This window comes from Gopherus flavomarginatus, chromosome 1 (assembly GCF_025201925.1).
Source record: "Gopherus flavomarginatus isolate rGopFla2 chromosome 1, rGopFla2.mat.asm, whole genome shotgun sequence".
Classification (NCBI taxonomy): domain Eukaryota; kingdom Metazoa; phylum Chordata; order Testudines; family Testudinidae; genus Gopherus; species Gopherus flavomarginatus.
In genome coordinates, this window is record NC_066617.1 from 109540892 (window position 1) to 109566580 (window position 25689).

General features: G+C 44.8%; 1 protein-coding gene across 5 annotated transcripts in view; it reads right to left on the reverse strand.

The window, feature by feature from the left end:
- Positions 1-9552: 9552 nt before the first annotated feature.
- LOC127047511 (cystine/glutamate transporter-like) overlaps positions 9553-25689 on the reverse strand; it is a 35306-nt gene continuing 19169 nt past the window's right edge. For 3 of the 5 annotated variants that reach the window (XM_050945882.1, XM_050945891.1, XM_050945901.1), the window contains exons 4-13: positions 25173-25288; positions 24089-24214; positions 19495-19594; positions 19337-19381; positions 19021-19144; positions 18389-18492; positions 17759-17855; positions 16809-16958; positions 13185-13359; positions 9553-10572 (exon numbers count right to left, since the gene is read on the reverse strand). In XM_050945882.1, the coding sequence (XP_050801839.1) occupies positions 10508-10572; positions 13185-13359; positions 16809-16958; positions 17759-17855; positions 18389-18492; positions 19021-19144; positions 19337-19381; positions 19495-19594; positions 24089-24214; positions 25173-25288 (1102 nt within the window). In that variant the 3' untranslated portion in view covers positions 9553-10507. The remainder of the gene's footprint in view (positions 10573-13184; positions 13360-16808; positions 16959-17758; positions 17856-18388; positions 18493-19020; positions 19145-19336; positions 19382-19494; positions 19595-24088; positions 24215-25172; positions 25289-25689) is intronic. The other 2 variants (XR_007773395.1, XM_050945910.1) reach the window with 2 other exon arrangements.

Here is a 25689-nt window from a genome sequence, read left to right on the forward strand (position 1 = left end):
GGGACTCTCCACTGCCCCCTAGGCCAAACAAAGACAATACCTCAGGGGTACACTTTTATACACAGGTACAAACAAGTTACACATCACTCCTGATGTATTGAGGTACAACCCCTCTTCGTGTTAGGGTGCAGCCTCTCACCTTGTACATGTTGGTTTGAACAAAACAATTCTATCAGATTACCTTCCTGCCCGTCTTTAGGATGGGTCAGCCTTTTCCTTGTTATCTATCTGGAATGTGCTCATGCTGGAGTGTTCTGGTACCATCCTGGCATGTGTTTACATCACTTGTGCCCAGTACCCTTTAGATATGTGTGTTTTTGCAGCATTAGCCCTCTTCATACCAGATTCTGTGAGCAGGGCCTGCCTCTTGCTCACAGCTTAATTTTGCTTTATGTCAGCAAAGTCTTGACCATTACTTTAGTTCAGGACTTAAGTTTCATACCAGGTCTTTGATATAAGGATTTATGTTCCATGGCCTCATCCTACAACAACTGGATTCATAAAATATTTTTTAGAATTTGTTCTGTTGGCTTGATTTTGGTATCTTTTTCTTCCTGGGATGAATAGTTCCCTCAATGTGTTTTCTCTAAATTAAAATCTTTGTTTCTGCTTGTTTCAGTCTAACTCCGTCCTTCTGTTCTCTATTACAGCTTTTCCCTCCTGGAGGTATGTGTTGTCTTTTGAGTTCACTTTTGTTTCCCTTTTGCTGGGCTCAATCCACCTCATTAGGAGTTAGACTGAGTAAAGACCTCCAGAATTTAGCCTACCTTTATTATAGCTCTTTATCTAGTGTCCTGTGTATTTTTTATTCCTTTACCTTGAGGTTTAAGCCCACTTCACCCAGCTTTCCCCACTGCATCCCCCTTTCCTTCCAACACTGCCCTCTCCACAATAGTCTGGATCTCCCCAATATTTTGTCTCCATGAAGGGAAGAGAGGGGCTGAACAGGATGTAGCCGATGGTTGTAAAGTTACTGGGACAGCAGTTATGAGTCCTTTTACTTCCCTTCCCTTGCTGTCTGCTCAACACGCCTCCCATCAGAGCACCAATTTAGATTCCCTTCCTGTACCTACCAAGGGAATCGCAGCGTAGGAAAGAGAGAGGATTCTAATCCAGGGATACCATAAATCATGGGAAACCTGAACATTCTGACTGTGGCTCTTAGCCAGAGTAAAGACGGGGCCAGCTTCAGCTTTAGGGAACACTCCCTCATTTGGCTCAGAGTGTTGAGACTACAACCACAATTACTTAACTTTCTTTTTTTTTTTTTTCCAAATATCATGGATTGCAAGTGAGATGCAAAATTGTCAGTACTAAGCCTGAAGCCCTCTGTGAATCCATGGAACAGGTACAACCAGCAACACCAGCAAGTTTCCCTAAAGATAGTATAATGATACAGAGACCCATTGGTGGTTCTCTGCCAGCGACTCTTGTCATGTCTGACCTACTACACCTCACATACTGTTGTCATAATCTGTATCTAAAAGGAGTCATTTAGGGTATCGGATACAAACAGGTAACACCCTGGTCCAAACAATCATTGTATGATGTATGTAGGTGTGTGTCCAAGGAGTTATGGGCTAGAAATAGGTGCTTAAAATGGGTTTGGCAAGAAATGTATAAGCCCAGTCTGCCCTAGGCAAAGGAATGTACATTTGCTTGTCTGACCTGCCTGGTCATCAGGCACAGACAATGAAGGCACATTTACATGCAAGATGAACAAAGCCATCAGGACAGCAAATGGGGAAAGATGACCACAATCTCCACAGAGTGTGGAGACTGCCCCGTCTCCACCCTCCAACCCCACAAGGGTTCTTGCCTCTTGAAGCACAGTCAGTGAAATATGGGAAGAAATAAGGAGAGAGGAAAAAAGCCATTTTGGGATTCTTTTACCTGGAGACTCAAAGAAACTGAGCACTTTGGATGCCATACAGGATCCTGCCCAGAAAGGCTGCTCAGCTATTGCTGGAAAAGAGAGTCACTGCGAAACACAACTTTTCAAGAACAACAGACTCCAGCAGAGGTGAAAGTAAGCTGGTACGGCATACTGGTAAAAAGTGGCCACCGGTACCGGCCCCGATAGCTGACTTTAAAGTGCTGCCATGGCAAAGGACCCTGCTTAAAGTGCTGCCACTTTAACATCATTGCCCCTTTTGCCACCCCCCTGGCTGCCAATGGGGGCGAGGTCAAAAGGAGCAGCTGCCCCAAGTCCAGCGATTTAAAAGATCCCAGGGCTCTGGCTTCCGCTGCCGCTACTGCTACCCGCAGGGACCAGGCAGCTTGGAAGGACTGGCTGCGGGGACACTGACACCCCCACCTCCGCCCCTTCCACCTGAGGCCCTGCCTTGTCCAGGGGCCAGAGCCAGCCCCTGTACCAGTAAATCTTTGGCGTTACTTTCACTCCTGGACTCTAGTTTGTTAAATCAGGTTTTAATCTTGTTTTTGTTTGCGTGTAACCCTTTGTATCTTTAATCTCTTTACTTGATATCACTTGAATCCATGCCTTTTTGATTAATAAACTTCCTTTATTTTTAATATAAACTAACAGTGTACAGTGATTGAAATAAGAGTGTTTGTTAAACCGCAGTTAAATTAATCAGCTACATAAGAACATAAGAACGGCCGTACCGGGTCAGACCAAAGGTCCATCTAGCCCAGTATCCTGTCTACCGACAGTGGCCAATGCCAGGTGCCTCAGAGGGAGTGAACTTAACAGACAATGATCAAGTGATCTCTCTCGCCATCCATCTCCATCATCTGACAAACAGAGGCTAGGGACACCATTCCTTACCCCATCCTGGGTAATAGCCATTTATGGACATAACCACCATGAATTTATCCAGTTCTCTTTTAAACGGTGTTATAGTCCCAGCCTTCACAACCTCCTCAGGTAAGGAGTTCCACAAGTTGACTGTGCGCTGCAAATCCCTAATCATTTTAGTTGCCCTTTTCTGAACCTTTTCTAATGCCAATATATCTTTTCTGAGATGAGGAGACCACATCTGTACACTGTATTTGAGATGTGGGCGTACCATGGATTTATATAAGGGCAATAATATATTCTCAGTCTTATTCTCTATCCCCTTTTTAATGATTCCTGCTGTTTAGTATCTCTTTAAAGGGGCAGCAAACTTCTGTGAGTATTCCAGGACAGGGCTGGACACTACAGGGCTGATGGTGTGAGGGAAATTCAGGACTGGGGGATGTTGGGGATCACTCTGCAGAAAGTCACTGGGCAGTGGAAGCCAGGGTGTGACTTATATGCTTGTCTGCTGGCTGTTGGTGTCAGAGATTTGAGACACAGCAGCATAGCATTTAAGACATCCAGAGCTTCAGGGCAGGTGGTAATGCAATCCTTCCTACGCTGGCTTGAAGCCCAAAGCATCACAATTACCTCCCATCAGAGTGCCACTGTCCTAACTTACAAAACCATCTGCTGTGGTGGCAAGATAATTGTGACACCGAGCCCCCTGTCTTCACATCCTACGCACTATTGCAATAATCTTGTACAAACTAAGCCTTGTGAGGTATCATTTAATAACTAATAGCTCACTGAGCATTAATATTCTTGCATGATGTGTGTACACAATGGGTATTAAGAGTTATGGACGTATGCTGGAATTATAACTAAAGCGTGTTGAAACCAGGCATGCCAGGTCTGCACTATACAATGGAATGTGTCTTCTCCAAATGGGAGTTACCTGCAAAGTACTTTGAAAGGCAGAGAATGTATTTACAAAGCACATAAACAGATCCACCGAGCTAGCGAAGGGTGGAGGCAAATTTCACACTGACAAACAGAAGATGACAGCATAGAATCTACACCCTGCAGGAGAGAGAAGCTTGGTCTGGGTTTTACTTTTCAAAGCATATACTGCAAAGGTTTACTGGTCTATAAAGACTGAGAGGGGGCAGGGGGTTGATTCTCAAGTGATAAGCAATTGAAGCCACTGATTGTATAAAATTTACTGTATTATAAAAGTGTATAGAACATGGTCTTTTCTGAAACCTAACGATGCTAGTAATTAATATAATGATTAATTTTATGCATTAACACTACATAAGGAATTATGGCTACTCATTAATATTAGGCCATACAGTCTATGGCAGGGGTCTCAAAGTCCCGGCCCGTGGGCCAGCTGCAGCCCAAGACCCTCCCCACTGCAGCCCGCAGAGGAGAGATGCTTTCAGCCACGCTGCCGGCAATGTCTACTGCAGGCACAGCCCCCCCACCTCCCATTGGCTGGACAAGAAGGACAGAATACCATCACTAGTTGCCGGGCAGAGTCAGCCATGGAGGCAGCATCACGTTTTTCCACCATGACTATAAAGTTGTATGACAGTTTTATTATTTCTAAGAAATTCAAAATAAAAAATACAATATAAATATTTTCTTTTCTGAACACCATCTTCAGTCACATTATTGGCCTACTGGGAGGATTTGAGGACTGGCCCTGGCCCTAAGGTAAATTGAGTTTGAGATCCCTGGTCAATGGCCAAACAGGGAACTACCGGCTGCCTCCCAGACAAGAGAGAAGGCAGCTATACCTGTCTCTTATGTAAATTAAGCATGGTTGAATCAAAACAATGGAAGCCCTATTTACATACAAGGGGATGGGAAGCCCACAAGAAGGGAAGAACAGCATATCGTCTTGCTGCTTCTTGAAGCAAAGTCATTGAACTATGGAAGTCATAGCCAGGAAGAGAAGCCATGTTTGGTATCCATCACTAGACAGACATAAGAGAACAGAGCTTTTGCAAGCTGAGAACGATGGATTCTTCAACTGAGGGCGGGGATTGAAATCTCTGGGATCTGAATATAGGTGAGAAACCTGCTTAGGCAGAGATCTTTCACCTAGGAAGACAAGGGAAACCAGGTCCTTGTGCTTTTGTGGAAGATCTTGAGAGAAACCATCTCGAACAATACCTTTATCTTTCTAGATTAAGTTTTAGATGCATGTTTTCACATTTATTTGCTTGTAACCTTTTCCAACATTATTCCTTTTACTTGGCATCACTTCACTTATGGCCTATTGTTAATTAGTTTGTTTTATTTTAACTATAAACCAACTCAGTGCAGTGTTAAAATGAAAGCATCTATTAACCCCCCGTTACGTTAATAAGCTGGAGCATTTGGGGCTTTTCAAGAAGAAACAGAGTCAAGACAAGAGAGGTATATGAGGGGTCACAGCCCTGCCTCCCCCGATTTCTGTCAGAGTTTGCCAGGCTGCTCAGTCACTGAGTGCAGCTGGAACTCCTCCCTGCACGGCAGCTACTGGAGCTGGCAAGCTGCGCCCTGCAGGGAGAAGCAGGAACAACAGCTGAGAGCTGCAAGGAGGGGCCGCTGCTTTCTGAGAGAGGAGACTGAGGGGAAGGGGGGCCTGCCTGTGTGGGGGGGGTGGATGTTACTCGAGCTGTTCTGGAGGCAGCTGAACCTTTAAATTGTGTCCCCGCACTATCAGCAGGTCTGGGTCATCTGAGAACAAGTGAACCTTATTATTTCTCTGAACTGTCAAGGAGATGCACACAATACTGGGAAAATTCAGCACGGGGAGTGTGTTGCAGTCACTTTCTGGTTGTAACCAAGGCTGCTGGGGTCAGAGCTGCTGAACCAGCGCTGTCTAGCACACAGACACATAGGGTGTGACCTGCTTGCCTAAAGGCTGGTTGTGAGCAGCCCAGGTTGGAAACTACAACAGCAAAGCATTGTGAGACGCCCAAGGTTATAGAGCAGGCAGTGACCAACCCCTCAATGGTCTAGATTTCACCCCCCAGCCACCACCACCTACCCCAAACTGAACTCTGTGACAGTATTTCAGTTCCCACACTCATTCCATTGTTGGTTTCTCTGCTAAAACTGGCTAAAAGGAGACCAACTCTCATGGAAATGTTTGTGATCTGGGCACTATATGCTAAAATCTGCATTGAAACCACCAATTGATTTTCTAGGCTGTAGAAAGGCCATCAGATGGTATTGATTTGGTGATAGTACAGGCCTGGGTTGTGTTCACGGCAGCAACTTAGTAGAGGAGAAAGAATCGGCAGATTGTCATTGAGTTGTCTTCTACCACTAGTGTGACCAGACAACAGATGTGAAAAATCAGGACAAGGGGTGGGGGGTAATAGGACCCTATATAAGAAAAAGACTCAAAAATTGGGACTGTTCCTATAAAATCGGGACATCTGGTCACCCTATCTACCACCCCCAAATTTTACGATAAATGCTGACCCTATGAGTTACCTGGGCAAATATAGCTCATTCTAGGAAAATGTCTCCCCCTCTTGTGACTGAGCTATATAAAAGGTCAATGAGTCTTCTTCAGCTTGAGGACTTCAGGTTAGTAGAGATCCATGTTTTTAGTGGTAAAAGTCCCATGTACAAACCACACCAACAGTTCAGTTATACATACCCACTCAGATACAAATAGGTTTTTCGCAAGTAAGTTTGACTGAATTAAAATTTGTTGTAAGTAAGCTGTTCAGACCAAACCAGTAACCACTGAGGTTTATTCAGCCCTAGTCTGACTTTCTGGGAATGTTAGTTTGTGTTATGAATGCATCTTGTGGGCACAGTTTGATAAAGCCAATATAAGGATCAAGTAAACTAGTTTACAAGGCATGTCAGCGTACAGACTTTTCTAGTTCATCTCCGTCTAACCTTTTCCAGTAACTCATGACCTTTCCCATAGCACTGCTCAATCACTTCCTTGATTTCCCAAACTCTAGCTTTTTATTTAATCCATGAGCTATGAAGTGTCAGATGCTGCAATGTTATTGTAGGTGAATTGGTGCCAGGATATGAGAGAGACATGGTGGATGCAATAATATCTTTTATTGGACCAACTTCTGTTGGTGAGAGAGACAAGCTTTCGAGCCACACAGAGCTCTTCTTCAGGTGACAGGTCTGGGAAATCTACTCAGAGTGCCACAGCTAAATACAAGATAGAACAGATTGTTTAGCATAAGTAGTTAACACACGTTTCAAGGGACAATTCAAGGTGAAATGGCCAGTTAACACCCCTCTAGTCATAGGGAGGAAACGGGGGGCGGGGGAGAGAAGCAACTGGGAATTGGAGGAGGTTGTTAGTGGGTTACAGATTGTTGTAATAAGCTATAAATCCAATGTCCTTATTAAAACCATGATTTTTAGTGTCTAGCAAAGTTATGAATTTAAGCTCCCGGGCTCATGTTTTGAAAGTGTTGTGCAGGCTGCATTTGCGGCTGAGGACGGATAGGTCAGACATAGAGTGGTCACATTTAGTGCCCTGGATGAGGTACACCATACGTGTAGGACCAATAGATCTTGAAATGTGCGTTGTGGGGGTGTTGATCATTGTAGCAGTGGAGTTATATTTGTAGATTTTGCATCTGTTGTTTGGGCAGGGTCTGGTGCTGCTTTGAATTGGTGTGTCCTGGTCTATGGGGAAACCTGTGAGGAAGAGCTCTGTGTAAGCTTGAAAGCTTCTCTCTCACCAACAGAATTTGGTCCAATAAAAGATAGAAACACAAAGCTGGTGAGGTAATAAGATGCTGCAGCTTCATTTTCAAAAAGTGAAGCTATTGGCAAAAGATTCTCCTGAACTGAGACCAAGAGCAACAGTTAGATGCCAGGTCTCAATTCTAGCAATTTCTGACTCGATGGAAAAAATTTTTCATTCCTTGCCAGGAACAGCCCAACTCACTTTCTAGAACAAGCAAGTGGCCACAAATTGAAATCACTGAGCTCATCCAATACTGGTGTTAATTTTCTGTTGAACATTAAGTGATTTGATGCTTTTAATCAAAACAGAAGCCTCCATCCTGCCATAAGATTGATGGTGGTAGACCCTTGCACCTATGGATTTCTAGCGTCAAAAGTGCACAGAGACTGCAACAGTTTTAAAATTTCCAGTGTATAAAACAGCTGCTTGAACTATTTTCTTTTGTAATGCAGCAGATAAGGACTGATAACCTGCCTCATATGTTGTAGGAGAATTTCTGGAGCACTATCAGACTGTTAGCCATTGAATTGAAATGGGGTTTTCCTTTATTTAGCAACTAATTTATCATCGGTAAATGATGTTCCATAAGAAGAAACTTGACTTAAACACACAAGATGTGCCTATTTCACACACTCATTCATTTTTCCCTATAATGGAGAAAAAGTTTTATTTCATTCACTTAGGGATTCCTCTGTATGGGGGAGGTGGAACTGCTCTGTAGTAGTTTAGGAGTGTTGACCTGGTTACTGGGATAGTTACTGTATGAATGTTGGTTTAATTTAATAGCAGACTGTCGGAAAAACAGGCAGGAAGCAGAGCAATGGCTTAAAAGCCACCATCTACCAACACTTACAGGACAATACAAGAGTCATTCACTCTGAAGTTCTACCTCTGCCCCCATCCTGAAATCAGCAGACCTTCTTCGTCAAGGAGGAGTCCAAATCTGTGTACACAAGAGAAGACCTGACTGGATTTAAAAAGAGACTCCCTCCATGGAGAGAGAGTTAATGAGAACCAGATTCAGACTGACACCCAGATGTCAGAGGTTAAGGGACACTGGGAAAGTGAGGCCTGCATAGGGTTCCTACCAAAGGATGGCAGGACTCTAAGTAAAATAGACATGCAGATAGACCTTTTGTTATTTTAAAATCCTCTCTGATGTCATGCTGTCTTCATACTGTAATACTTTGGTTTAAGAAAGCTGCCTGGTCACAAGCTCCTGAAGGGAAGACCCACAGGTACTGACCCCAGTCAATACACAGGGTGCTGTAGCCCAGGGTACATTCTAAGAGTGGTAGAATCATGCAGTTCCGCTCCAAGAGAGAGAAAGGTGTGAGGCCTGATACCGAAGGGAGGCACTCAGAGACCAGATGGGTCAGAGGTGCAGCTAACCCTGCAACTGAGATAGTCTGATCCAGTTCCACTTTAGCATGAAAACAGACAGACCTCAACAAAAGGAATGACTCTCAATCAACATTTGAAAACTTTATTTAAAAAAGTCTTGATAGTACATTGAATAGGGTTTTGATTGATTATATTACAATTCTGTAAATGCTACTTTGGTTTTGATCTAAATATTTAGAGGCTTAACATGAAGTACTTAAAATCTTCACGTTCTGGCCTTCCCCTCTTCAGAGAGCTAGATGGACAATTCCTGATATACTGATTCTCATCTTTTAAAATTTGAGTCACACTTTTAAAAGTTGTTGTAAATAACTGATTACTGTGGCACCTGGACAGAATTTTGCAACATCAATATTACACTGTAAACCAAAAATATTAACTTAACAGAAACTTTGTTCAAATAAGCCTTTAGATCCTGATTCACCAAAGCATCTGAGCATGTGCTAACAATTAAAGCACATGCTTCAGTGCTCTACTGAATCAAGACTTTAATATCTGTGCATTCTTATTGCATTGAAGGATTGTTTGTTAAAATCCCTGCTCTCAACTCACCGACAACTTCTGGTTGAGATTCCTTTAAGATGCAGTTATATCCTGAAAGTGACGATATAAAAATTGCACCTTCTTATTCAGACCTGCTCCCTATGTGTATTCAGGGTCCTCTAGTATTTACTCCTCTTAGGTGCATTGGCTGTGAGGAACTCCAAGAAAGTGAGGTGTGTTCTAGTTTAACTCATGCATCATCTACAGGAATTGTTAACTAAACCTTTGCAGAGCCAAATTCTACTATGCTACTTGATTATACCTGTGCAACCTCACTTCTGTGGGGCTGCACAGATGTGAGGTCAGAATTTAGCCTGGAGAATCTTTACTACTAATGATGCTTAAGGAGGAGAAAAAAGGTCGACTTTCAAATTTTGGGCAGGGCTGGTACATCAAAAAATGAATAGGTTTTGTTCTTGTAAACCAAGCAAATTTGATTGGGAAATCACTGAGACATAGCAAGGCATTTTTGAGTCATTTTTCAAAGTAGAGCTGAACTCTAAGTCCCAAAGATCATTTTGTCCAATGGAAGGAGAATGGGAGTTCACCTACCACTCTGCTTCTCTTAAGTAGTTCTCTTATTGATTTTCCCGCTCTCCGATTTTACCTTAAAAGCATTTGACCATACTCAGCACATCATTTCAGATCTCCATAACCTTCTATCTGAAAGCTGAACTTGTCTTCCATAGCTGTCAATTTAAATGATATTTGGATTGTGAAAGAGGCACTCTTCTTCACCTTGTCTTTTCTCAAGGTCTAGTAAGTCAAAAATCATGTGCATCACTGAGAGATGAACCAACCTACAAAATTTGAATCCTGATTTTGAACACATCCAAACGTCAGCTGGTCTGATGTGAAGTTTGGGTTTAGAAAGATAGAAGCAGATGCAAAATCCAGATCATCAAAGCTTGGAGGTGTTTGGATCTAAGTTATTTGTTCTGGACATCTCTAGTTGCACCGCACTCACTGCAAAAGTAAGAGTGCCTCCTGGTCTCTTAGCAGACCAAAAGGATCAGAAATGGGACTAGTGGCTTTCATTGGACAAGCCACTATGTGTCTTCTCCAATAAGATGTGGTCTTCAATAAGTCCTGATTTCCTGTCTAACTACTTCCAGCAGCACCTGAAGTTTGACTGTAAGATAATCTGCCACAAGAAAAAAGGGAGAGAGGAATGCTTAATTTGGTTTTTGAACTATGTTAAAACTGGTATTTGGGTCGAGTAGTTTGTGTGGAGAAACAATTTATTTCAATACAATTGAAACTATGTCTAATACAGCCCATTCTTTAGCAAAAGGTATCTCTGCTACCTTTCCTTCTGTGTCTTCTTAGACATTTTCAATGGTTGTTGACAGTACAGAACCCAGGGGCAATTTACTAATGCACCAAGTCTAAAGAAGTCAGGGTGCAGGATAAAACACAGATGTGATCAATGCTTTATCTGAGAGACAAACATTGTATTAAAGGTGGCAGAGCTACCCCTGAAACTTTGTGCTTGATACCACATGGGGAAATCCTCTCAAAATATATCTTACTTGTATTCCAGATCCATTGTCTGTACATACTTCCTAAGATTTTTCTAAAGACAGGATAAAACTTATAGACTCATAGACTCATAGGTCAGAAGGGACCAATCTGATCATCTAGTCTGACCTCCTGCACAAGGCAGGCCACAGAACCCCACCCATCCAATTTTATAACAACCCCTATCCCAGGACCGAGTTATTGAAATCCTCAAAAATGGTTTGAAGACCTCAAGCTGCAGGGAAACCACCAGCAAGCGACCCGTGCCCCACGCTGCAGGGGAAGGCGAAAAACCTCCAGGGCACCTGCCAATCCGCCCTGGAGGAAAATTCCTTCCCGACCCCAAATATGGCGATCAGCTAAACCCTGAGCATGTGGGCAAGAGTCACCAGCCAGCACCCAAGAAGGAGTTCTCTGCAGCAACTCAGTACCCATCGCATCCAACATCTCCCCGCAGACCATTGAGCAGACCTGTCTGGTGGTAATTCAAGATCAATTGCCCAAATTAACGATCCTATCATAACATCCCCTCCATATACTTATCAAGCTTTGTCTTAAAGCCAGGAAAGTCTTTTGCTCCTACTACTTCCCTCGGAAGGCTATTCCAGAACTTCACTCCCCTAATGGTCAGAAACCTTCGTCTAATTTCAAGTCTAAACTTCCTAATATCCAGTTTATACCCATTCGTCCTCGTGCCTACATTAGTAACTAAACTTAAATAATTCCTCTCCCTCCCTAACGTTAACCCCCTTGATATATTTATATAGAGCGAGCATATCCCCCCTCAGCCTTCTTTTGGCCAGGCTAAACAAGCCAAGCTCTTTGAGTCTCCTTTCATAAGGCAGTTTTTCCATTCCTCGGATCATCCTCGTAGCCCGTCTCTGAACCTGTTCCAGTTTGAATTCATCCTTCTTGAACATGGGACACCAGAACTGCACACAGTATTCCAGATGGGGTCTCACCAACGCCTTATATAACGGTACTAACACCTCCTTGTCCTTGCAGGAAATACCCCGCCTGATGCATCCCAAAATCGCATTTGCTTTTTTAACAGCCGTATCGCATTGGCGACTCATAGTCATCCTGCTATCAACCAGTACCCCAAGGTCCTTCTCCTCCTCCGTCGCTTCCAACTGATGCGCCCCCAACGTATATCCAAAATTCTTATTATTAATTCCTAAATGCATGACCTTGCACTTTTCACTGTTGTATTTCATCCTATTTCTATTACTCCAGTTTACAAGGTGGTTCAGATCTTCCTGAATAGTATCCCTGTCCTTCTCCGTGTTAGCAATACCCCCCAGCTTCGTGTCATCCGCAAACTTTAGTAGCACATTCCCGCTCTTTGTGCCAAGGTCAGTAATAAAAAGGTTAAATAAGATCGGTCCCAAAACCGATCCTTGAGGGACTCCACTGGTGACCTCCTTCCAGCCCGAACTTTTGGTGTTCCATGACCAACATGTATATTTTGCCTGTTTACAAGTATATCTGGGGAACTAGAGAAAACAAATACAGTGTTTCCCTTCTCTTCCTATCAATGCTTTCCCCAGGCTTTCAGCAGAAATCAGTATGTACAGCATCATTGGCATCTACCAAATTCACGGGTGTGAAAATCACATCATGGATCGTGAAATCTCGTCTCCCCTATGAAATCTGGTCTCTGCCCACCCAGCTGTGAAGGCAGAGGAGAAAGTTGTGGCTGCTGCCCTGGTGCCCAACTCTGAAGGCAGTGCCACCCGCCAGCCACAGCAGAGAAGTGAGGGTGGCAATACCATCACCCCCCAATAGGTGTGCGATCCCCTTTTGGGTCCAGGCCCCTAGTCTGAGAAACACTGCAGAGAAACCACACCATTTTCATGGGTTGGTCATGGCATAAATAGCAAATTTCATGGGTGTGCAACACATCCAAGAAATTTGCTATTTATGCCATGGCCAACCCATGAAAATGGTGTGATTTCTCTGTGAGTTAAGTAGACCCCTTATCACAATACATTTTTATTAGAGACGGGGCCAAATTGCAACCCAAGAACCAAACCCCTGAAATGTGGTGACATTCAGATCTGGAGCCAATCACTGCAGCTTGGGTCATCCTCTTAATTTTAATTTCTATAGTTCCTTGTATTAAACCCAGACTTAGAATACACAGCCTCTCATAGGTGGTAATTTATGAATCCTGAGTAGAACCTAATGCTACATTATGTTTAAGGTTATCCCTTTTAACAAATTTATACTCACAGAATGTGGTACGGCAACAGTCAGGTATGGGCCTGCTGATCATCAAGAAGTAGACTGGAAAACCACTCAAAACCATGGCACAGCCAATGCTGACATACACTGGGTCTGAGCAGAAAGACATTCCCACTGCAAAGAGGCAGATGACGGTGAAGGAGAGAGGAATGAAGAGGGGAACCTGGGGAAAAGAGCACAGACCTTTCTAATCATATATGACCATTGTAATTTGTCTTAATTTGTCCAAACACATTATGTGTTAGCTTGTACCCAAATATTTATCAATAGGTAGACTCCTGTGTCCAGAAGACAAGAAACCTGGCCAGTTCAATCTTTCTGTACAGTCTGTCTCCAACAAGTGGGATGCATGATCTCTTTGATATTGTCAAATTTGCCATCTACTACATTACAGTAACACCACCAGCGCATACTCTCACCTCTCTTGAGGCATAGAAGCAGACATTAGTGACTATCTCAGGAGTCGCCATATATAAAATTTAACACCTTATGCAGCCAGGAATTTAGCAGAAGGTAGAAATCAACCATGCCCCAAGCTTCTTTCTGAGTTTATTACGGACTGGTCTTAGCTCTCATCTGTTGCTCATGATTTTTCACCGGCAGTATCATGTGCTACCATGAGTAGCGTGTGCCCTTTCAAATAAATGATTTTCAATGTGCTTATGTAGCGGTGTAATTCATTTTCAGCAGTCTCTAGTTTGCCTCAAGGAAGGCCAAATAAGCTTGAGAGACTGTTTCATGCTAACAGCACCATACTTCAGTGTACAGTTTAGAGTAGCTACCACCGTAACTTAGCTCTCTGGGAAGCCAAATGACCTGTGCTGTTTAAAGTTCAGGATAAATTAGCAGACCCTAATAGAACTACAAAGTGATTTTTTTGGACTGTGGATCCAATCTCACTCAGTTTCCATACAATCCAATTGAAAAAATGTGATCCTAATCTCTGGAGAAATCTGAGAGTTCACCTAAAAATAAAAATCTCCCTTCAAGCTCTTTTAGACTCTAGTCTTTTGTAGTCAAAGGTGATCTGCTGTTTATGCCATGACTGCTATAAATTAACAAACAACCCACAGACTAGTTCGGTTCTCTTTCCTAGTCTGTGTTCCTCAGGGTCAGCACACTTTAGCACAGATAGCAGTTAGTTAACTAAGTAATGAAAAAAGCCAAAGTAATCACCTAGGAAGAAATTAAATAACTGGTTGGGAGTTAGTAAAAGAAACTAACTAGCCTCCTGCATCTTCCATATGTTCTGAACCCCTAGTAATGGAGACTATGGTAGCCAAACCAACTCGGGATTCAAATTGCAGTTCAAGGATCTCATTCCCATGCAACTACCAATAGTACTGCTCCTCTGATCAGGGGTGTGTAAGGGATGAAGCTTCTTGCTTTTGTTAGTTTTCTATTATTATTAAGCATAAAATATTACAGAAAAAATCAGCAATCATAATAACTATACAAATAAATGGAACAGTATCGACCGTAAGGATTTTCCTCTATGGCCACTAGAGAGCAGCATCTGTACGTATCACACTTAAACTGGTCTTTCCTCTTTCAGAAAGGCAGTTCCTCAGGCAGAAGAACTGTTATCTGTTCTATTCAATTTATCTCTTTTCAAACTCTCAGAAGTGGTTTAAAGCCCAAATTTGGACCCAATAGAATGAGGTAAAAAGCTTGGGAGGGGGGAAATCAGTACGTTGCTGATTTCTTTGTTAAGCGCTCACACTTTATCAAATGATTCTAGTTCAAGAAAATATATTTTAAAAGGTGGTTCTGGGTGAATTTGTGGGTGCAGCCAGCATGCTGTCTGGGAAAGTTGAGGGTGTCTTTTAATACGTTCCTTTAGCAGGGACTTGGAGTGGGGTGGCAGGCTGGGATGGAAAGAAAATTCTGGTTGGGGGTGCAGGCTCCGGGGTGGGGCTGGAAATGAGTTCAGGGTGCACGAGGGAGTTCTCGACTGGTGGATGGGGTCGGGGGTGAAGGCTCTGACTGGGGATGAGGCGTTTGGGGGGTAGGAGGGGGCTCTAGGCTGGGACCGAGGGGTTCGGAGGTGGGGGGAATCAGGACTGGGGCAGGGTTTGTGGGCATGGGAGTGTGCAGGCTCCAGCTGAGGATGCAGGTTCTGGGGTGGGGCTGAGGGGTTTGGAGTACAGGAGGGTGCTCCACGCTGGGATTAAGGGATTTGGAGGGCAGGAGGGAGTTCAGGGCTGGGGCAGGGGTTTGGGGCGCAGGGGAGGCTCAGAGGTGCAGGCTCTGGGTGGCGCTTACCTCGAGCGGCTCCTGGAAGTAGTGACATATCCCATCTCCGGCTCCTATGCAGAGGCATGGCCAGGCAGTTCTGTGCACTGCCCTGTCCACAGGCACTGCCCCTGCAGCTTCCATTGGCTGCAGTTCCCGGCCAATGTGAGCTTCGGGGCCAGAGCTTAGGGCAGGGGCAGTGTGCAGAGCAGAGTTCCCTGGCTGCCCCTACACATAGGAGCTGGAGAAGGGCCATGTCGCTGCTTCCAGGAGCCACATGGAGCGGCTCCTGACCCCACTCGCAGGTGGAGCACCAGAGCAGGGCAAGCCCCAGACCCTGCTTCCCAGCAGGAGTTCAAGGGCTGGATTAAAATGGCTGGTGGGCCAGATTCACCCTGTGGGCCAGTTTGCCCATCCCAATCTAGATAAAACCTCATCCATGCACTTAGAGCTCAGGAGACTGTCCATCCATGACACTCAACCTGGGGCTGGAGGGTAGACCTGACAAGAATGGCATGGGGCAGAGAAGAGAGGCATTGTGGGAGCCAGGAAAACTGCATAATCCAGAATCCACTTTGATTCCCCACTGCAAACATGATGCAGCAGGGAAAATGGTAGGCAAGTTGTAACCTACCTTCCCTTCCTGCTCCTAAGGTGGTCCCTAATACAGCTGGAAATAGGAAATGCTCGCACATACAGGACTATGGGCTCAGGATGCAGCCCAAACTTTGTTGCTTTCATCTGCCAGAGTATGTCTCTCCTGACCCCAAAGAGACGGACGATGCACCTGAGTTGAATGGGCTAGATCAAAATTTCGCCTTCTGTAAGCTGCTGTTGGTTGATTGCTGTGCATTTCTTACTCCTCTAAAGCCTGTATTGGTGGTGGCTGTACTTGAGCAAACTTACAGCACAATATTTGGAGGTGGGATGGAAAAGCTGTTGGAGGACCACTCTGGGGAGAGGAAACTAGGGGCTGGGATAGAGGGGTCTTGCGGGGAGAAGATCTGGGAACAAACTAAGCTCAGGAGGAAGCTTTAGCTGAGGCTTGTGCTTTGTTGCGGCAAACCCCACTACCCTTCTTGTGTGCGTATCAGAAAGTGGGGTGGGGGCTGTCTAGTCTTATCAGGCCCTCTGACTCCCAGTCTGACCCCGTACCCACTAGACTATACTACCTTCTTAATTAAACCTGACTGTTCACACCTGGGTAGAACACTGCTTTACTTAAGGCAGACAAAAGGTCCCATATACCGGATTACCTCTCCTAAGTCTAAATGGAACTGAGGCAATGTGCTGCATGTTCTAGCTCTCAGTGAATGATGCAGAGAGAAGCCAGTTATAAAAACGATGGGCCTGGCTTTGAAACCAGTTATGTGTTACCTTGAATGGCCTGGGCAGCTCCGGGTGACGGTAACGATGGATGATGAGCCCCAGTGTGGCTAATCCTATGAAGAGCCATCGGGAAAAGCTGAAGAAATTCAGGAGGTGATAGATGTCTCCAACGCACACCATGGCGGTAACCAGTGGCAACTGGGGGTTGTAGAAATGAAACACATTCATTAAATCCTCATCCCAGCCTTTAGCAATTTAAACATGGCTGGGTCAGAAACTCACGTTTACAGTCAGCTGCAGTAAGATAAAGCTGGCACTCTCTGGTTTTAATGCTGAGCTGAGACCACTATATTCTCTTTATATGAGGTTTCCGGTGAGAAAGCATGGTAGGTAAAAGGCTGCATTTTTAAATATAGGAGTTTTCACTGCTTCAATCAAAGAAAACACTGCTGGTGTTAGAAGGTACCTAATCATGGCCAGGCAAAATTGGTGAAACATTTTGCACAAAAATTCATTCCATGTGATTTCACTCCATCCCCGAAATGTCAGTGTTTGTAACATTTGAAGGACTCAATTATTGACAAAGAAAGCAGACAAAGCCTGGAAGAGACATTTTTGTGGGATATTTCTGAGAAATTGTTGTGGAAGGTGGAGGCAGCAACAACCCTCTTAGTTTAAGCCACATGTTAAATGGATTTTAAACTCAGGACAAGGAGCCAGGAGGTCTTGAGTTCAAATCCCACTTCTGTCACTAAGCAACTTTGATAATACTTTGCAATATGCAGTCAATGTAAACTTGTTTGCAGGTGTCAATGAATATCCACAGAAACCTGTCTGCAGTATTCTCTCCTTTTTACTCTTTAGAGACCTGAGAGTAACTTGATTCTCTTTAAAATCTCACACACCTATCCAGACTCTGCATAGTGACACGTAAAATAAGAAGCCAATCAGAACTGCAGGACAGTAGAAATTCCCATTGTAAAATCGGATCGCCTCACCATTAACATGACGGCTGGAAGGGGAGTGTGCCTTCGGATGTGGATCATGGAGAAGAGAGGAGGCCATTGACCCTCCCTTGAAGCCACAAATAGGGTCCTGAGGGAAGACATGGAGCAGTACAAAAACCTGAGTTCGAGTCTCCTGCATCTGCACTAGAGAACTGAATCACTGGTAGTTGAATGAGTGACATAAAGCCAGCATAAGTACCGACAATACAGGCTGTCCACACTAACCATGCTCATTAGGGTGCAGTTTTGCCCCAAGTCCACACTTGTACTTGACTACATCCTTGTAGCTGCACCATCCTCTGCTAATCTATCCCACAGTTCCTGGCACAGCTTCCTGAAACAGTAGTTTGTGGGAGATTTTGAAAAACAAAGTCAAACTCCCTTTATTCTCTGGGAACTTCCCATAAGTCCCCAAGAAGTGGCCACGTTTCCAAGTTCATTTCTCATGTTAGAGGCCAGGATGTTCTGGCACTGCCTTGGATAACCAGCAATTCCCAGGATTGCTTGTGTGTCAACTAGCTGATGAGTGATATCTACTTGTGAGTTGTCAACAGACTTGGTGCCAGTGTTCTCCTCCTATTTATACTACGAATCAGTCAGCAAGATTTAAAAGAATCTGACCTTGAAAATGTAAAGATCCCCCCATTCATGGTTCCAAAGCAGGACAGGGCAACCAGGATGGGAATCACGGAGACAAGTCTTTGGAAAGCTTTTTGTGCAAAACTCTGGAGGAAAGACACGCTTCAATTCAGAAACAACCTAGTAATCCCTGAATGGCATCAGAATTAATGGAAAGAGCTGGATGGCCTTCCACTGAAAGGCTTAAAACAGAACACCACTTACTCCCAAGTCTGTATTACCTATTCCTCTTCCCCCACTGCCATCTTGTCTCTATTTGTTATTCCATCTCCTCAGGCAAAGCTAAGAGATGTTCATAGACTCATAGACTTTAGGGTCAGAAGGGACCAACATGATCATCTAGTCTGACCTGCACAAAGCAGGCCACAGAACCCTACCCATCCTCTTCTATAACAAACCCCTAACCTATGTCTGAGTTACTGAAGTCTTCAAATTGTGGTTTGAAGACCTCAAGCTGTTATTGCTTGGTGATACTCTTGAAAAGTGACAAAGCTGAAGGCCTTTCCGCTATAAAATCCATTATTATTGTCCATATCCTAGAAGCCTCCCCATCCCCACCCACTTAATGTAAATTGATCCCTCCAAAGTAAACTAATAATGGGCTTACAACTCACCACAGCCACAGCCTGGGAAGCCAGCACATCCTCTGCTGTCAAGACTGTATAATAGGAAACGTTGGTGAGCATGTACCCCACAATTACAGCGACCACAGACACTATCACAGCCAGTGGGTTATTTCTACAAAAGCAGGAGAGAGACAAAGCGCTAATGAACAAAGCTGTTGGGTTTTTTTTAACTCACAGATCACTACTACCATGCTAGGCACTTAGAAGAACTAGCACTTATTTCTCTTTCCATTTAAAAGGCAGCTTATTTTGAAATAATGCTGTCTCCAGTGGCTGATCTTAAAGGCCCCTCTCCTATTCTTACCGTTCCGGTCGGACCAGTTCTTCTCGCACAAAGCTAGTTTGAAACCTGCAGAGCAAAAGAAGACAGGTTATGGCAGAGTTTAAATTATGGCTCAGGAGAAGCACCGTAGACTTAGGAGTAGATGGTGCCATTTGTTAAAGGACCCTGACTGCACATACCAGCCTGAATACGCAAACATCCCAGCATAAAAAGCCAAGGGCAGCTTGTCCAAAGCCAGCGATTGACTACTGAAAGCATCCTGGAAATTTTCAGTGTGGCCTAAAAAAAAAAGGAGAGAAACGCAGGGTTAGAGAGCACTGGAGACAGAGACTTCCCCTCTAGTGTTGCAAAAAAACATTTGCAGAAGAGGTTCAATTTCTCTCTGTTTCTCATACAACCCCAAGAGTTTGTGGTTGCAGGATCTTCAATTATTTATAATGAATTTCAGATTTGTTTTGTTACTTTAATTCACAGAGCTCAGTTGACTTGTTAGTGCACAATACAAGCTCTGCTATAGAAGAGATTTTTGAAAGAGGAGTGATAGTGATTGGTTCCCTCTCTCACACACAGTCTGCTCTGGAGAAAGCAGATCATAGAGCTGAGGAGGCCAAACATGGCCTGAGAGAGTCTGTACTTGTAGAAAACCTCTTTCTAGACCTGAAATGAACTCCCTGACCCCCAACTCTGGATGTGTGCTCTACTTCGAGGTTTCGCAGCCAGCTAACGCTGCTCAAACTGTGCTACCCTGACTCCTCAGCACAAGCACCGACCCCAGCCTCATGATGAGAACCACAAAACGAAGAGCTCTAGGAGCTAGCACAAAGAGTGGAGTTAGTGGTCCTTTGGAGCAACTTCATGAAAGCACACTTCCCTGCCTACACTGCCCTGCTCTCTCTCCGCTGACTGCTGGAGAGGGAAGAAAAATTGAAGAGATGGTCGAGATGGAAAGAAACAAAGATGGTTTGGATGGGGATCCCATTTTATTAGGTGATTGAGAAAACAAAGCTCGTGGAATCAAAAGAAAGCTGAGGTTGAAGAAAACTAAGCAGCCTAGATATTAAAGAGCCTAGAAAGAAGGGACAGTGTTCTTTAAAACACATAAGAAATGGTAACTACAATAGAAGGACAAAAAGAAAGGCAAGAAGGAAAGGAAGAGAGAAGATAGGACAAAATTCTCTGCTGGGATCAATGGAAAGGTGAGGGGTACAATGGAGAAAGCTGCCTATGTTTGGGGGAGGTTATGTATCTTCTAACATATTTGCTGATTAATAAATACATAATAAAACGATTTATTGCAGGGGTGGCCAACCTGTGGCTCCGGAATCACATGCGGCTCTTCAGAAGTTAATATGCAGCTCCTTGTATAGGCACCGACACTGGGGTTGGAGCTGCAGTTGCCAACTTTTCAATGCTAACTGTTTAACCCCTGCCTCTGCCACAGGCCCTGCTCCCACTTCACTCCTTCGCCCAAGGCCCTGCCTGTCCCTCCCCCTTCCCCAAGCCTGCTGTGCCCTTGCTCTTCTCCTCACCCCCTAGAGCCTCCTGCATGAGGCACAGGGAGGGAGGGGATGCGCTGATTGGCAGGGCAGCTGGCAGGCAGGGTCGGGGAGCTGATGAGGGGGCGGCTGATGTATTATTCTCTCTCTTTGGCCATGTACATTAGCAAATTCTGGCTCCTTCTCAGGCACAGGTTGGCCACCCCTGATTTATTGTTTGTGATGATTTACAATCCCTATATAGTTACATTAAGTACAACCTGTAATTCTGAGGTCTCTGACCACACTTCTCAGACATCACTAGCGTGACTCCTTCTACCACGGGGGTGGTGCCAGGCATCCAGAGTGTCATTTGAGGGCATGCTGAGCAATAAATTGCTGAGGATTTTCTGGGTTCAGGTCAGAAGCACAGCCAGCCTGATGGGCTTTTTGCATGTCCCATGAAGCTGGTTCCAGATGACATCCAGAAATATGAACGTTCACCCCAATCCCCTTATTCTCTCAGTGGAAGATATAAAATGAGGACACAAGATTTATTATCCCAACTTTATACACTGTGGAGGACTGGTCTACAAAGGAAAGGTATACCAATATAAGCTAAGGTGTGAATTTAAACCAATATAGTTTTATATATAACCAGTGTAACTCCCAATGTGCCCACTATTGTTCTGATATGAGTGCCCTTTTTCAGTTTAGCTTATGTGCTTTGGAAGGGGTTTAAGCTAAACAAAACAAAAAAAATGACACACATTTAAGAATATGAGCATCTACACTGGGAGCTATACCAGTGTAACTATATCTGTTAAACTAAGGGTATGTCTACACTAGGGGATTATTCCGATTTTACAGAAACCGATTTTTGGAAACAGATTGTATAAAGTCGAGTGCACGCGGCCACACTAAGCACATTAATTCGGTGGTGTGCGTCCATGTACCAAGGCTAGCGTCGACTTTCAGAGTGTTGCACTGTGGGTAGCTGTCCCATAGCTATCCCATAGTTCCCGCAGTCTCCCCCGCCCATTGGAATTCTGGGTTGAGATCCCAATGCCTGATGGAGCCAAAAATTTGTCCCGGGTGGTTATGGGTAACTCAATCCTCCCTCCGTGAAAGCAATGGCAGACAATCATTTCGCGCCATTTTCCCTGGATTGCCTGAGTAGACGCCATAGCACAGCAACCATGGAGCCCTTTCAGCCAGTTTTCACTGTCACTGTATGTCTACTGGATGTTGCTAACAGACACTGTGGGTATGGCTACACTTGCAGCTGTATAGCGCTGCTGCGGGAGCGCTCCCATGGCAGCACTTTGAAGTGCGAGTGTGGTCGCAGCGCCAGCGCTGGAAGAGAGCTCTCCCAGCACTGCACGTACTCCACCTCCCCGTGGGGATTAACTTGCAGCGCTGGGAGCCGTGTTTCCAGTGCTGGGGCACTGTTTACACTGGCGCTTTACAGCTCTGTAACTTGTTGAGCTCAGGGGGGTGTTTTTTCTCACTTTCTCACTTTCTCACTCACACACCCCTGAGTGAGAAAGTTGCAGCCTGTAAAGCTTCATTGTAGCCAAAGCCAGTACTGCAGCGCTACACAGCAGCATTCCCTTGCCTTTGCAAGTTAGCAAAGATGGTTACCAGTCATACTGTACCGTCTACTGCTTTGCAAGTTGACAGTGACGGTTACCAGTTATACTGTACCATCTGCGGCTGTCATGGGTGCTCCTGGCTGGCCTCGGTGAGGTTGGCTGGGGGCGCATGGGCAAAAATGAGAATGACTCCCCAGGTCATTCCCTTCTTTATGTTTTGTCTGATGAAGAGTCGGTCCTGCCTAGACTATCAGGCAAGCCTACTAAAGAACCAGAGAGGCAAACGGCTGTTCCGGGTCAGAGCCCCAGACATCCCGCAAAAATGATGAGCTGCATGCCATTCACGGGGGGTGCCCCTGCAACAACCCCACCCGTTGCTTCCCTCCTCCCCCACCCCTCCTGGGCTACCATGGCAGTGTCCCCCACATTTGTGTGATGAAGTAACAAAGAATGCATAAATAAGAAACAACACTGACCTTATTGCCTCTGCAAGCAGAGATCAAAGTGGGGAGAGGAGGGCAGCCTCCAGCTGCCATGATATTCCAGGCAGGAGTGAATCTCCATTAGACAAAACTTAAAGAAGAGAATGACCTGGGAGTCATTCCCATTTTTGCCCAGGCCCCCCCGGCCAACCTCACCAAGGCCGGCCAGGAGCACTCACAGGATAACAATGACGGATATCAGTCATACTGCACCGTCTGCTGTCCAAAAGGGAAGGGAAGGGAAGAGAAGGGGATGTTGCTCTGTAGCGCTGCAGCACCGCGTCTGCCAGCAGCATCCAGTAGACATACGGTGACATTGAAAAAAGGCGAGAAAGGATTTTTTTCCCTTTGCTTTCATGGAGGGGGTGTGGGGGATGATGATATATACCCTGAACCACCCGTGACAATGTTTTTAACCCTTCAGGCTTTGAGAGCTCAGCCAAGAATTCAAATGGTTTTCGGAGAGTGCGGGAACTGTGGGATAGCTACAGTCGTCAGTCGCCCCTCCCTCCGTGAGCATCCATTTGATTCTTTGGCTTTCTGAGAGCCTTGTCTCAGCTCCTTAAGTTTCACACAGCACTGTGTTGAGTCCCTATTGTGGCCTCTGTCCATCATAGCCTTGGAGATTTTTTCAAATGTTTTGGCATTTCATCTATTGGAAGAGAGTTCTGATAGAACAGATTCATCTCCCCATACAGCGATCAGATTCAGTATCTCCCATACGGTCCATTCTGGAGCTTTTTTTTGATTCTGGAACTGCATGGTCACCTGTGCTGATCAGCTCTCCACGCTGGGCAAATAGGAAATGAAATTCAAAAGTTTGTGGGGCTTTTCCTGTCTACCTGGCCAGTGCATCCGAGTTCAGATTGCTGTCCAGAGCGGACACAATGGTGCACTGTGGGAAAGCTCCTGGAGGCTAATACTGTCGAATTGCGGCCACACTAACCCTAATTAGAAATGGCAATACTGATTTGAGCGCTACTCCCCTCATCGTGGAGTATTACAGATATCAATATTAAGAGCCCTTTATATAGAAATAAAAGGCTTCATTGTGTGGACAGGTGCAGGGTTAATTCAGTTTAACGCTGCTAAATTCAAGATAAACTCATAGTGTAGAGCAGGCCTAAGCCAGTAGAATTATACATTGAAAAGGTAAGACCTTCCCATGTGGACAAGCCCTTAATGAATGCCCTCCCACAGATCACAGTTGAGCAGACCCACCTTGGGCCAGAAGCATCATCCCTGGCACAATGATGAGTGTGAGAGCCAGGAGTTTGATGACAGATAGGACATTCTGAAGCCTGGCACTCCAGCTGACACTCCAAGAGTTCAGGATGAGGACTATGTCTGGAGGAGAAGGCAAAGAACACCATATATAGCTGGGGCTCAGAATAAATTAGACAAATTTTACTCTCGTGCTTTTCCCATTGTCTCAGCCTATTGCCCTGAGTACACTGAATAGAGACAGCAACACTCCCTGCCCTTGGTGCTGGGAAGAATTCTTAGAGATCAGAATGTTCAGAGTGACAGATATTTTAAGACCATATAAATGACCCAGAGCATGACATTTCAAGGGGAAAATAAGGTTACAACCTTGAGAGTGGAGAACAATCTAGTTCACTTCCCTCACATTTCCTGTTGTGTAATCTGTGCTTGGCTGATGAAATAATCCATAAGTGCAATTTCATTTTTGCTTCTCTGCCTCAGAGCAGTTCTTGAATTTGAATCTACTGGGACTGGAAAAGCATGGAAGCTTTCAACTGTCAACTGCACTAGTTGGCATTCCCAAGTCTGAGCCATACGCTGCTACGTTTTGATGGAGCTTGCACCATATACAGAATCTCTGCTCCCAGCATCACTGTGCAAAACCCAGACATCTCCAATTCCTTTCTTCCAAAATGTCATCAGCCTGACGCAGCATCTAGCCACTACTAGACCATAAGTAAAAACAGACCTTGAAACTTGCTGGCTACAACTCTGTTTTCATTTCCCAGCCAATCTGATAGCAATGCATGGCCAGTGATGATTTCTACTCTCCACCCAGCTTCGCAATCCACAGACCCATTTACATCAGCTGTGTCACTTCATTTCCTCCCTGCTTTTTTCCAGAGATGGGCCCAACCCAGAACTGCAGACCCTGAACTTTGGGTGGCTCAGCATTTACTATGCAATCCAAGTTTCACCATTTTATTTGTAATGGGACAAGCCCAAACCCTGGATGTAAACACCTGTGAATTTGTGGAGAAAGATTTCAAAATCTGAATTGAAATTTTGTGGCTTAGACCTATATCTGCTTTATACTTACAGTACCCCAGGAGAGCAACGAGCTTCACAGCAGGAAGTGGGGCTGCACAGGGGGCAAAAAATGGTTCCAATATGTAGTTTCCAAATGCCAGAGAAATCACTGCACTGTTGGCTGGCCTATCAGGAGGGACGGATTCATGGAGTTAGAAACTGACTTTCTGGTGTTAAGCTATTTTATATGCAAACGGCTACATTAAAAGAATGTTAACATTTGAAAATTTAAACTGGACAATAAAATCAGGAAATTTAGACTTAAATCAAGCTGGAAGGGCATATCGATTGGGGTGGGATCAGTTCTGGGTCCAGTTCTGTTCAATATCTTCATCAATGATTTAGATAATGGTATAGTGCAGGTTTGGGTAAACTACGGCCCGGGAGCCACATCTGGTCCTCCAGACATTTTATCCAGTCCTGAGTTCCCGCCAGGAAGCGGGGTCTGGGGCTTGTCCCACTCCAACGCTCCAGCCAGGGAGTGGGGTCAAGGTCTTGCCCCACTCTGCAGGGCTCCCAGAAGCAGC